Source organism: Corvus moneduloides, chromosome 26, assembly GCF_009650955.1.
Source record: "Corvus moneduloides isolate bCorMon1 chromosome 26, bCorMon1.pri, whole genome shotgun sequence".
Lineage (NCBI taxonomy): Eukaryota > Metazoa > Chordata > Aves > Passeriformes > Corvidae > Corvus > Corvus moneduloides.
The window spans coordinates 1,869,289-1,881,389 of NC_045501.1; the positions used below are offsets into that span (position 1 = coordinate 1,869,289).

The 12,101-nt window shown below is 51.8% G+C and overlaps 1 protein-coding gene across 2 annotated transcripts in view; it reads left to right on the forward strand.

The window, feature by feature from the left end:
• The window catches only part of MLLT6 (MLLT6, PHD finger containing), a 52,889-nt gene that overhangs the window by 23,560 nt on the left and 17,228 nt on the right, over positions 1–12,101 (forward strand). The window contains exons 7-9 of one of the 2 annotated variants that reach the window (XM_032134180.1): positions 623–730; positions 9,647–9,745; positions 11,896–12,070. In XM_032134180.1, coding sequence (XP_031990071.1) covers positions 623–730; positions 9,647–9,745; positions 11,896–12,070 — 382 coding nt within the window. The remainder of the gene's footprint in view (positions 1–622; positions 731–9,646; positions 9,746–11,895; positions 12,071–12,101) is intronic. The other variant, XM_032134181.1, reaches the window with a different exon arrangement.

The following is a 12,101-nucleotide window of genomic DNA, read 5'->3' on the forward strand; positions in this document are numbered from 1 at the left end:
TACACTGGGGGATACTGGGGACACTGGGGACACTGGGATCCAACTGGGATCCAACTGGGATCCAGCTGAGAGACACTGGGGGACACTGGGGACTCTGGGGGACACTGGGGGATACTGGGGACACTGGGGGACACTGGGGGATACTGGGGGATACTGGGGACTCTGGGGGACCCTGGGGGACCCTGGGGGATACTGGGGGATACTGGGGACACTGGGGGACACTGGGGACACCCCCAGTCCCCAGGGTGGGGACACCCCCAGCAGCCCCGGGGGGGGCTGGCTGAACAACGGGGTTTCCTTCCCCAGGGACCCCATTCCCTGCTCCGCACTGGGAGCTCCGGCCGTGGAATTCGGGAATAACGGGGCTGGGAAAGGCACCTTGGGATCTCGGGAATGAGGCTCTGGGGGCGGCAGCGCCATGAGTTTTGTAGGGAATCTTTGGGATCCCATGATAGGAACCGAGCCGGGACCTTTCCCGTCGCTTTCCCGATGGGATTTGCTCTCCATAACTCCCTCTTCCCATCTTTTTTTTCCCCCTTTTTTCCCATCTTTTTTCCCCCCCTCTTCTCCATCTTTTCCCCCCCCTTTTTTCCCACCTCCTCTCCATCCCGGATTCCCTCAGAAGACCTCGCGGCATTCCGGGAGCAGCTCCTTCCTGGCGGGCAGGAGGAGCCGCTCGGCGTCCCCTGCCCAGGAGAAGCACCCGTCCCACCACGAGCGGCCCAAAAAGGTGAGGAATTCCCAAAATTCCCAAAATTCCCCAAATCCCCAAATTCCCCAAATTCCCAAAAGTCCCCAAATTCCCAAAATCCCCAAAATTCCCCAAATTCCCCAAATCCCCAAAATCCCCAAATTCCCAAAATCCCCAATTCCCCAAATTCCCCAAAATTCCAAAATTCCCCAAATTCCGCAAATTTCCAAATTCCCCAAATCCCCAAATCCCCAAAATTCCCCAAATTCCCCAAATCCCCAAATCCCCAAATTCCCCAAATCCCCAAATTCCCCAAATCCCCAAATCCCCAAAATCCCCAAAATTCCCCAAATTCCCCAAATTCCCCAAATCCCCAAAATCCCCAAATTCCCAAAATCCCCAAAATTCCAAAATTCCCCAAAATTCCCCAAATTCCGCAAATTTCCAAATTCCCCAAATCTCCAAATACCCAAAATTCCCCAAATTCCCCAAATCCCCAAATCCCCAAATTCCCCAAATCCCCAAATCCCCAAAATCCCCAAATTCCCAAAATCCCCAATTCCCCTAATTTCCCAAATTCCCCAAATTCCCCAAATTCCGCAAATTCCCCAAAATTCCCCAAATTCCCCAAATCCCCAAATCCCCAAATTCCCCAAATCCCCAAATCCCCAAAATCCCCAAATCCCCAAAATCCCCAAAATTCCCCAAATTCCCCAAATTCCCCAAATCCCCAAAATCCCCAAATTCCCAAAATCCCCAAAATTCCAAAATTCCCCAAAATTCCCCAAATTCCGCAAATTTCCATATTCCCCAAATCCCCAAATCCCCAAAATTCCCCAAATTCCCCAAATCCCCAAATCCCCAAATTCCCCAAATCCCCAAATCCCCAAAATCCCCAAATCCCCAAAATCCCCAAAATTCCCCAAATTCCCCAAATTCCCCAAATCCCCAAAATCCCCAAATTCCCAAAATCCCCAATTCCCCAAATTCCCCAAAATTCCAAAATTCCCCAAAATTCCCCAAATTCCGCAAATTTCCAAATTCCCCAAATCCCCAAATCCCCAAAATTCCCCAAATCCCCAAAATTCCCCAAATCCCCAAAATCCCCAAATTCCCAAAAGTCCCCAAATTCCCAAAATCCCCAAAATTCCCCAAATTCCCCAAATCCCCAAAATCCCCAAATTCCCAAAATCCCCAATTCCCCAAATTCCCCAAAATTCCAAAATTCCCCAAAATTCCCCAAATTCCGCAAATTTCCAAATTCCCCAAATCCCCAAATCCCCAAAATTCCCCAAATTCCCCAAATCCCCAAAATCCCCAAATTCCCAAAATCCGCAATTCCCCAAATTCCCCAAAATTCCAAAATTCCCCAAAATTCCCAAATTCCGCAAATTTCCAAATTCCCCAAATCCCCAAATCCCCAAAATTCCTCAAATTCCCCAAATCCCCAAATTCCCCAAATCCCCAAATCCCCAAAATCCCCAAATCCCCAAAATCCCCAATTCCCCAAATTCCCCAAATCCCCAAATCCCCAAAATCCCCAAATCCCCAAAATCCCAAAATTCCCCAAATTCCCCAAATTCCCCAAATCCCCAAAATCCCCAAATTCCCAAAATCCCCAAAATTCCAAAATTCCCCAAAATTCCCCAAATTCCGCAAATTTCCAAATTCCCCAAATCCCCAAATCCCCAAAATTCCCCAAAATTCCCCAAATTCCCCAAATCTCCAAATACCCAAAATTCCCCAAATTCCCCAAATCCCCAAAATCCCCAGTTCCCCAAATTCCCCAAAATTCCAAAATTCCCCAAAATTCCCCAAATTCCGCAAATTTCCAAATTCCCCAAATCCCCAAATCCCCAAAATTCCCCAAAATTCCCCAAATTCCCCAAATCTCCAAATACCCAAAATTCCCCAAATTCCCCAAATCCCCAAATCCCCAAATTCCCCAAATCTCCAAAATCCCCAAAATTCCCCAAATTCCCCAAATTCCCCAAATCCCCAAAATCCCCAAATTCCCAAAATCCCCAATTCCCCAAATTCCCAAAATTCCAAAATTCCCCAAAATTCCCCAAATTCCGCAAATTTCCATATTCCCCAAATCCCCAAATCCCCAAAATTCCCCAAATTCCCCAAATCCCCAAATCCCCAAATTCCCCAAATCCCCAAATCCCCAAAATCCCCAAATCCCCAAAATCCCCAAAATTCCCCAAATTCCCCAAATTCCCCAAATCCCCAAAATCCCCAAATTCCCAAAATCCCCAATTCCCCAAATTCCCCAAAATTCCAAAATTCCCCAAAATTCCCCAAATTCCGCAAATTTCCAAATTCCCCAAATCCCCAAATCCCCAAAATTCCCCAAATTCCCCCAATCCCCAAATCCCCAAATTCCCCAAATCCCCAAATCCCCAAAATCCCCAAATCCCCAAAATCCCCAAAATTCCCCAAATTCCCCAAATTCCCCAAATCCCCAATTCCCCAAATTCCCAAAATCCCCAATTCCCCAAATTCCCCAAAATTCCAAAATTCCCCAAAATTCCCCAAATTCCGCAAATTTCCCCAAATTCCCCAAATCCCCAAAATCCCCAAATTCCCAAAATCCCCAATTCCCCAAATTCCCCAAAATTCCAAAATTCCCCAAAATTCCCCAAATTCCTCAAATTTCCAAATTCCCCAAATCCCCAAATCCCAAAAATTCCCAAAATTCCCCAAATCCCCAAATCCCCAAATTCCCCAAATCCCCAAATTCCCCAAATTCCCCAAATCCCCAAATCCCCAAAATCCCCAAAATTCCCCAAATTCCCCAAATCCCCAAAATCCCCAAATTCCCAAAATCCCCAATTCCCCAAATTCCCCAAAATTCCCCAAATTCCGCAAATTTCCAAATTCCCCAAATCTCCAAATCCCCAAAATTCCCCAAATTCCCCAAATCCCCAAATCCCCAAATTCCCCAAACCCCCAAATCCCCAAAATCCCCAAATTCCCAAAATCCCCAATTCCCCTAATTTCCCAAATTCCCCAAATTCCGCAAATTCCCCAAAATCCCCAAAATTCCCCAAATCCCCAAATTCTTAAAATCCCCAATTCCCAAAATTCCCCAAATTCCAAAATCCCCAAATTCCCAAATTCCCAAAATTCCCCAAAATTCCCCAAATCCCCAAAATTCCCAAGATTTCCCCAGTCCAGGTGGGGCTTAAAGTGCCTTTAAACCTTAAAATCCAGAGGGGTTTTTCCCTTCGGAGTTGAAGTTTTAATGGATAAAAAATCCCGGTTTTTGCTCGGCGGGGTGATTTTAGGGATGGGAATTAATTAGTGGGAATTTGGCAGCGGTTTGGGATCAGATTATCCAGGAAAAAGGGGTTAAATGCGCCTCTGGAAAGGGTTTATCCGGGTAAAAGGGTTCTTTAGGAGCCAGCTCTGGCTGGAATGGGAATTTTTCACTTTGCTGCTCCTAAAAATGGCTGCGGGATCCCAGAAATCCTGGAATTCCGGGAAAAGCAGCTGGGAATGTGGGAGGCAGAGATGAGGAGGCAGCGCTTTGTGTGGGGTTGGTTTTATTCCCATAAAAAGGCCCAAAATTCAGGATTTGGGTTTTTTTGGGGTGGGGATTTTTTTGGAGATTTGGGGGGCTTTTTTGGGATTTGGGTTTTTTTTGGGATTTGGGGTTTTTTTGGGGATTTGGGGGGTTTTTTTGGGGATTTGGGGTTTTTTTGGGATTTGGGGGTTTTTTTGGGATTTGGGGTTTTTTTCGGGATTTGGGGGGTTTTTTTGGGATTTGGGGTTTTTTTCAGGATTTGGGGGTTTTTTTGGGATTTGGGGTTTTTTTTTTGTGAGTTTGGGGTTTTTTTTGGGGATTTGGGGGGTTTTTTTGGTGGGATTTGGGGTTTTTTTCGGGATTTGGGGGGTTTTTTTGGGATTTCGGGGTTTTTTTGGAGATTTGGGGTTTTTTTCGGGATTTGGGGGTTTTTTTTCAGGATTTGGGAGTTTTTTTCGGATGGGGGGGTTTCGGGATTTGGGGGTTTTTTTCGGGATTTGGGGGGTTATTTTTGGGATTTGGGGGTTTTTTGGGATTTGGGGTTTTTTTCGGGATTTGGGGGATTTTTTGAGATTTGGGGCTTTTTTGGGATTTGGGGGTTTTTTTTGGGATTTTGGGGTTTTTTTTGGGATTTGGGGGTTTTTTTTGGGATTTGGGGGTTTTTTTGGGATTCAGGTTCTGAGGGAAGCGGGAGGGGAAAGAAAGGATTTTCCTGCCCCTGGATGGGTGCGGATTTGGCGGGAGGATGGATCCACCCCGGGGCAGGGAGGAGTTTTCCAGGGACAATTCCAGTGTGGTCCGAGAATTTGGGGGATTTTTCGGGCCATATCCTGCGTTTTAACAGAAATCAGGGAATTACGGAACGGTTTGGGTTGGAAAAGGACATCTTTCCCTATCCCAAGGTGCTCCAAGCCCCGTCCAGCCTGGCCTGGGACACTTCCAGGGATGCAGAATCCTCTGGGAATTCCATCCCAACCCCTCCCCCACTCTCCCAGGGAGGAATTCCATCACCAAATCCCACCTGAATCCCTCCCTCACCTTAAAACCCTTCCCGGTGTCCTGGAATTCCCTCTTGGAACCCCTGGAATGTGCTCCAAGCTCTCCCAAATCTCCTCCTCTGGGTCTGGATCTGGCACAGCCGAAAGGGGAATTTTCGGGACGTTCCTGCTGATCCCAGCGGGAATCCCGGCGGGAATCCTTTAACTCCGCCCGTCTTTTCCTCTGGGATTTGTTCCTGCCCCCTTGGAATTCCCCTTGGAGTCGGGAATGCCGGTGACCCAAATCCCAAAGCAGCTCCCGTGGGTTCTGAGCCTTAATCCCGCTGGATCCCGGCCTGGATGGATCCCGATGGATCCCGATAGATCCCTCCAGAGGCAGCGTGGATCCCGGCCTGGATGGATCCCGATGGATCCCGATGGATCCCGATGGATCCCTCCAGAGGCAGCGTGGATCCCGGCCTGGATGGATCCCAATGGATCCCGATGGATCCCGATGGATCCCTCCAGAGGCAGCGTGGATCCCGGCCCGGATGGATCCCAATGGATCCCGATGGATCCCTCCAGAGGTGACTTGGATCCCGGCCTGGATGGATCCCAATGGATCCCGATGGATCCCTCCAGAGGCAGTGTGGATCCTGGCCCGGATAGATCCTGATTGATCCCAATGGATCCCGATGGATCCCTCCAGAGGCACCATGGATCCCAGCCCGGATGGATCCCAATGGATCCCAATGGATCCCGATGGATCCCTCCAGAGACGGCATGGATCCCAGCCCAGATGGATCCTGATGGATCCCAATGGATCCTGATGGATCCCTCCAGAGGTAGCATGGATCCCGGCCCGGATGGATCCCGATGGATCCCGATGGATCCCAATGGATCCCTCCAGAGGCAGCATGGATCCTGGCCTGGATGGATCCCAATGGATCCCGATGGATCCCGATGGATCCCTCCAGAGGCAGCATGGATCCCGCTGGCACTTCCCAGCCAGGAATCCGTGGATTCCGCCTCTCTGGACAGTGCTTATCCCACAACATCCAGCCGGGAACGCCGCCCGCGAGGCTTTGGGAAGAGATCCCAGATCCTTGGGAAAACAGGGAAACCCCGATCCCGGAGTGGCCGGGAAACCCAGGGCACAGGGAACGTTTATTCCAGGAAATCCAGGGCACAGGGAATGTTTATTCCAGGAAATCCAGGGCACAGGGAACGTTTATTCCGGGAAATCCAGGGCACAGGGAACGTTTATTCCAGGAAATCCAGGGCACAGGGAATGTTTATTCCGGGAAACCCAGGGCACAGGGAACGTTTATTCCGGGAAATCCAGGGCACAGGGAATGTTTATTCCAGGAAACCCAGGGCACAGGGAACGTTTATTCCGGGAAATCCAGGGCACAGGGAACGTTTATTCCGGGAAATCCAGGGCACAGGGAATGTTTGCTCCGGGAAATCCAGGGCACGCGCGGGGCTGGAATGTGCTATTTTTCTCCCGGGAAAGGAGGGAAGGGCAGGATCAGGGGGATTCCCGAGGCTTTGGAAGGATCAGCAGGAATTATCCCGGAGGGGCGGGGCTGGGGCTGCTCCCGGGTTTGTCGGGAATGGGGGCAGCGCCCGGGGCAGAGGGAAAACAGCGGGAACAGGGATTCCTTTGGGTTTATTTATGGGATCTGCCGCTGGAGAACAGCTGGAAGGGGGATTTACTTACGGGGTCTGCTGCTGGAGAACGGTATCCCAGTGTCCCAGTGTCCCAGTATCCCATTATCCCGGTATCCCAGTGTCCCAGTGTCCCAGTATCCCATTATCCCGGTATCCCAGTGTCCCAGTGTCCCAGTATCCCGGTATCCCGGTATCCCAGTGTCCCAGCATCCTGGTATCCTGGCATCCTGGTATCCTGGTATCCTAGTGTCCCAGTATCCCAGTGTCCCAGTATCCTGGTATCCCAGTATCCCAGCGTCCTGGTGTCCCGGTATCCCAGTGTCCCGGTATCCCAGTGTCCCAGTATCCCATTATCCCGGTATCCCAGTATCCCAGTATCCCAGTGTCCCAGTATCCCAGCATCCCATTATCCCAGTATCCCAGTGTCCCATTATCCCGGTATCCCAGTATCCCAGTGTCCCAGTATCCCAGTATCCCAGTATCCCAGTATCCCAGTATCCCAGTGTCCCAGTATCCCAGTATCCCGGTATCCCAGTATCCCAGTATCCCATTATCCCGGTATCCCAGTATCCCAGTGTCCCAGTGTCCCAGTATCCCAGTATCCCATTATCCCGGTATCCCAGTATCCCAGTATCCCATTATCCCGGTATCCCGGTATCCCAGTATCCCAGTATCCCGGTATCCCAGTATTGCAGTATCCCAGCATCCCATTATCCCAGTATCCCAGTGTCCCATTATCCCGGTATCCCGGTATCCCAGTGTCCCAGTATCCCAGTATCCCAGTATCCCAGTGTCCCAGTGTCCCAGTATCCCAGTATCCCGGTATCCCAGTATCCCAGTGTCCCAGTGTCCCAGTATCCCAGTATCCCATTATCCCGGTATCCCAGTATCCCAGTATCCCAGTATCCCAGTGTCCCAGTATCCCAGTGTCCCAGTGTCCCAGTATCCCAGTATCCCGGTATCCCAGTATCCCAGTGTCCCAGTGTCCCAGTATCCCAGTATCCCATTATCCCGGTATCCCAGTATCCCAGTATCCCAGTATCCCAGTGTCCCAGTATCCCAGTGTCCCAGTGTCCCAGTATCCCAGTATCCCATTATCCCGGTATCCCGGTATCCCAGTATCCCAGTATCCCAGTATCCCGGTATCCCAGTATTGCAGTATCCCAGCATCCCATTATCCCAGTATCCCAGTGTCCCATTATCCTGGTATCCCGGTATCCCAGTATCCCATTATCCCGGTATCCCAGTATCCCAGTATCCCAGTGTCCCAGTGTCCCAGTATCCCAGTGTCCCAGTATCCCAGTATCCCATTATCCCGGTATCCCAGTATTGCAGTATCCCGGTATCCCAGTGTCCCATTATCCCGGTATCCCAGTATCCCAGTATCCCGGTATCCCAGTATCCCGGTATCACTTCCGTGCCTCATCCAGGCCCAGCCTGGGCCTTTCCTTCTGCGCTGTCCCAAAAAAACGGGATTTGGGTTTTCCTTGGAGCATCCCAGCCCTTTTTTCCTTATTTCTCCGTATTTCTCCTTATTTCTCCTTATTTCTCCTTATTTTTCCTTCTTTCTCCTTATTTCTCCTTATTTCTCCGTATTTCTCCTTATTTTCCCTTATTTCTCCTTATTTCTCCTTATTTCTCCTTGGGACGAGCGAGGCTTTAAGAAAAGAAGGAAAAATGTTTTAAAAAAAGGAGGAAAACCATGGCTGGATCCCAAGAAAACTCTGGATGAGGCACGGGGGGGGGGAGGGGGGGAGGATGAAGTGCAGATGTTCTGTCGGCCTGGAAAAATCCTGGATGGAATTTGTCCCCCCCTGAGGAGAACGGGAACCACGAGATTTTTCGGGATCCACCCCATGGAGGGAGGCAGGGATGTGGGGCTGTTCCCAGGGAACGCCTGGGATCCGTGAGGAAATCGGGGATTTGGGGATTTGCGTGTGGAGCGTTGCTGTTGGGGTTGGAAAAGCGCCTGGGCAGGGATTGAGGAATGAGGCAAAACTTGTGGGATCAGGGAATTGTGGAATGCTGGGAAGGGACCTTAAAGAGGAATTCCTTCCTCTTCCCGCCATCCCGGCCTCGGACGCTTCCATGGAAACACGAAATCAGGGAGCTTCCCCAATCCCGATTTTTCCTCGCTTTCCAGTTTGAAGAATCCCAAATTTCTGCTGGTTTAGGGCTTGGAAAAAGCCAGGGTGAACAAACCCAACTCAAAAATTCTGCGAGCTGGGATGGGACCCCGGGGGATCTCCGGGGTGGATTTTGGGATCTCCACGGCTGATCCCTTTTCCCACGTGTTGGAATCCAGGTTCTCCCATTTCCTGGAGCTGGGAAATCCTGGAATGTGGTGGAGACGGAGGGAAAAGGGAAATCCTTTGGGGGGGTGGCAGCAGGAAAGCTCCGGTTTCCCCTTCCCTCCCCTCTTCCCATCGACTGATCCTGGGAATCCATGGATATCCCAGGCTCCAGATGTTGGAGCAGGAATCTGTGGATATCCCAGGCTCCAGATGTTGGAGCAGGAATCCTGGGATGCATCCAGGGGCTGGGATGTGGGGAAGGAGCAGCCGGGATGGGCGGAGAAGGGAAGAGGGACACGAAGGGAAGAAGGACCCAAGCTTCCCTTCCCTTCCCTTCCCTTCCCTTCCCTTCCCTTCCCTTCCCTTCCCTTCCCTTCCCTTCCCTTCCCTTCCCTTCCCTTCCCTTCCCTTCCCTTCCCTTCCCTTCCCAGCGCTGGGAATTCCGGCATTCCAGAGCTTCCCGGTTGTTTTTTTCCAGAGCCGCAAGGACAAGGAGAGGCCGAAACAGAAGCACAAAAAGAGGCCGGAGTCCCCCAGCAGCCTCCCCCCAGTGCCTGTGGCCGTGGCCACCGAGAAGGTACCGGATCCTTGGGATGGGAAAATCCACGCAGGAAACTGGGAAAAGGGCAGGAAAATCCAACCAAAAATGGGGGAAAGGGCAGGAAAATCCACCCAGGAAACTGGGAAAATGGCAGGAAAATCCAACCAAAAATGGGGGGAAAGGGCAGGAAAATCCACACAGGAAACTGGGAAAATGGCAGGAAAATCCGCCCAGGGAACTGGGAAAAGGGCAGGAAAATCCACCCCAAAAATGGGGAAAAGAAGCAGGAAAATCCAGCCAGAAAATCCACCCAGGAAACCGGGAAAAGGGGCAGGAAAATCCACCCCAAAAATGGGGAAAATGGGGAGGAAAATCCAGCCAGAAAATCCACCCAGGAAACCGGAAAAAGGGGCAGGAAAATCCACTCAGGAAACTGGGAAAAGGGGCAGGAAAATCCACCCAGGAAACCGGGAAAAGGGCAGGAAAATCCAGCCAGAAAATGGGAAAAGGGGCAGGAAAATCCACCCCAAAAATGGGGGAAAGCGGCAGGAAAATCCACCCCAAAAATGGGGAAACGGGGCAGGAAAATCCACTCAGACACTGGGAAAAGGGGCCAGAAAATCCACCCCAAAAATGGGCAAAAGGGCAGGAAAATCCACTCAGGAAACTGGGAAGAGGGGCAGGAAAATCCACCCCAAAAATGGGGGGAAAGTGCAGGAAAATCCACTCAGGAAACTGGGAAAGGGAAAGGAAAATCTGCCCCAAAACCAGGGAAAAGGGAAAGGAAAATCCACTCAGGAAACTGGGAAAAGGAAAGGAAAATCTGCCCAAAAACCAGGGAAAAGGGCAGGAAAATCCCCGCAGGAAAAGGGGCAGGAAAATCCGCCTATATTTGAGCTCTCGGCTCCCGGGATTTCGGGATCTGCCGGATCCTGGGAATCCCCCCACTGAATCCTGCTCCGGCAAACCCAGAGACGGGGGAAAGGCCGATCCTTCCATCCCCCATCGCATTCCAGCCGCGGTATTCCATCCCTGGCCCTCTGGATTTGGGATTTCTCCCCTCCTGGCCTCGTGCACCTCATGCCGAGCTCCCAAACAGGGAATTTAAGGGTGCAAAAATCCAGGCAAAAATCCCATTCCTGCCTCCAGACTCCGCTCCTCTTCCCTTCCCATGGAAAACCGGGAAGATTTCCATGCTCCCGCTGAGCCCATAAATCCAAGAGGGTTTCATTCCCACATCCAGAGGGTGTGGGATGAGGAAATCCAGGTTTCCTCTGCTCTCCCCCCGGATTTCCCCCATTCCCTCCCTTCCTCCTTTCATATTCCCAGCACATCTGGTGCCGGCAGCTGTGGGGTTGTGCCAAGGGATGAAATCTGGGCATGGATTTGGATTCCCGGGTTTTTATGCCAAGGAGGGCTCTGGGATGCCAGGAAGGTGCCCAAGTGTCACATTTGGGGCCATCCCATAGTGAGAAGGATATTTAGGATTTTGATTGCTCCGGTACCTAAACCAGGTGAGCTTTAATCCCTCGGGTCTGGATTTCCAGGGATTTGGAGCTTGAGCATCCCATGGGAGATGGCTTTGGGTTCATCCCTCTGTTCCCCCTGCTGAATTCCCATATTTCTCCCTTTCATCCCAAAATCCTGCATTTCCTGGCATCTGCCCTGGTTTCTTCACCCTCCTGCCTCCCCTGGCTCCTGCAGCTCAGCTGGAATTTGGGAACATCTGGTGCTGTGGGATCAGGACTACTCCAACCCCTGGGAATATTCCCAGCCGGAGCTTTGGGATGGCTGTAGGGAATGCAGGGAATCTCCAGTCCCATCCCGAGGAGGAGGAAATTCCCGCAGGTGGGATGGGAGTGCTGGGAGCCGCACACCTGAGGCCGGAAGCTGAAATCCTGGATGGAATCACAGCCAAATCCGGAGGTTTTTGGGGCTGGATACTCCGCTGCCGTTGCCTCTTTAATTCCCTGCGGTTTCCTGGGATGAGCCTCATCCCTGGGATGTAAATCCCGGTGCCACCGAGCAGCAGGAGATGTCACCAACTCCTGAGTGACCCGGCCTGAGCAGCCCTCGGTGGGCAGGGAGAGCAATTCCTGCTCCAGAGGGGGGAAAATCGGGAAAAGGAGCCCCGGCTGCGGCCACCTCCAGTCCCAGGAGTGACCCCTGTGTCTGTCCCCTCCCAGGGCTCCAGTGGCCACCACGAGGCCACTAAGGACAGCTCGGAGGTGGCCAGGCAGGAGGCGAAGGGCAGGAAATCCTCGGGCCATGGCAGCAGCCACAAGGGGAAGAAGACGGGAAGCGGGAAAAGCTCCGGAGGCTTCGGCTCGGCCGCGTCCGGAGGAACCTTCCAGGCGGCCGGTGAGGGGCAGGAGGAGGAGGAGGGAGAGGG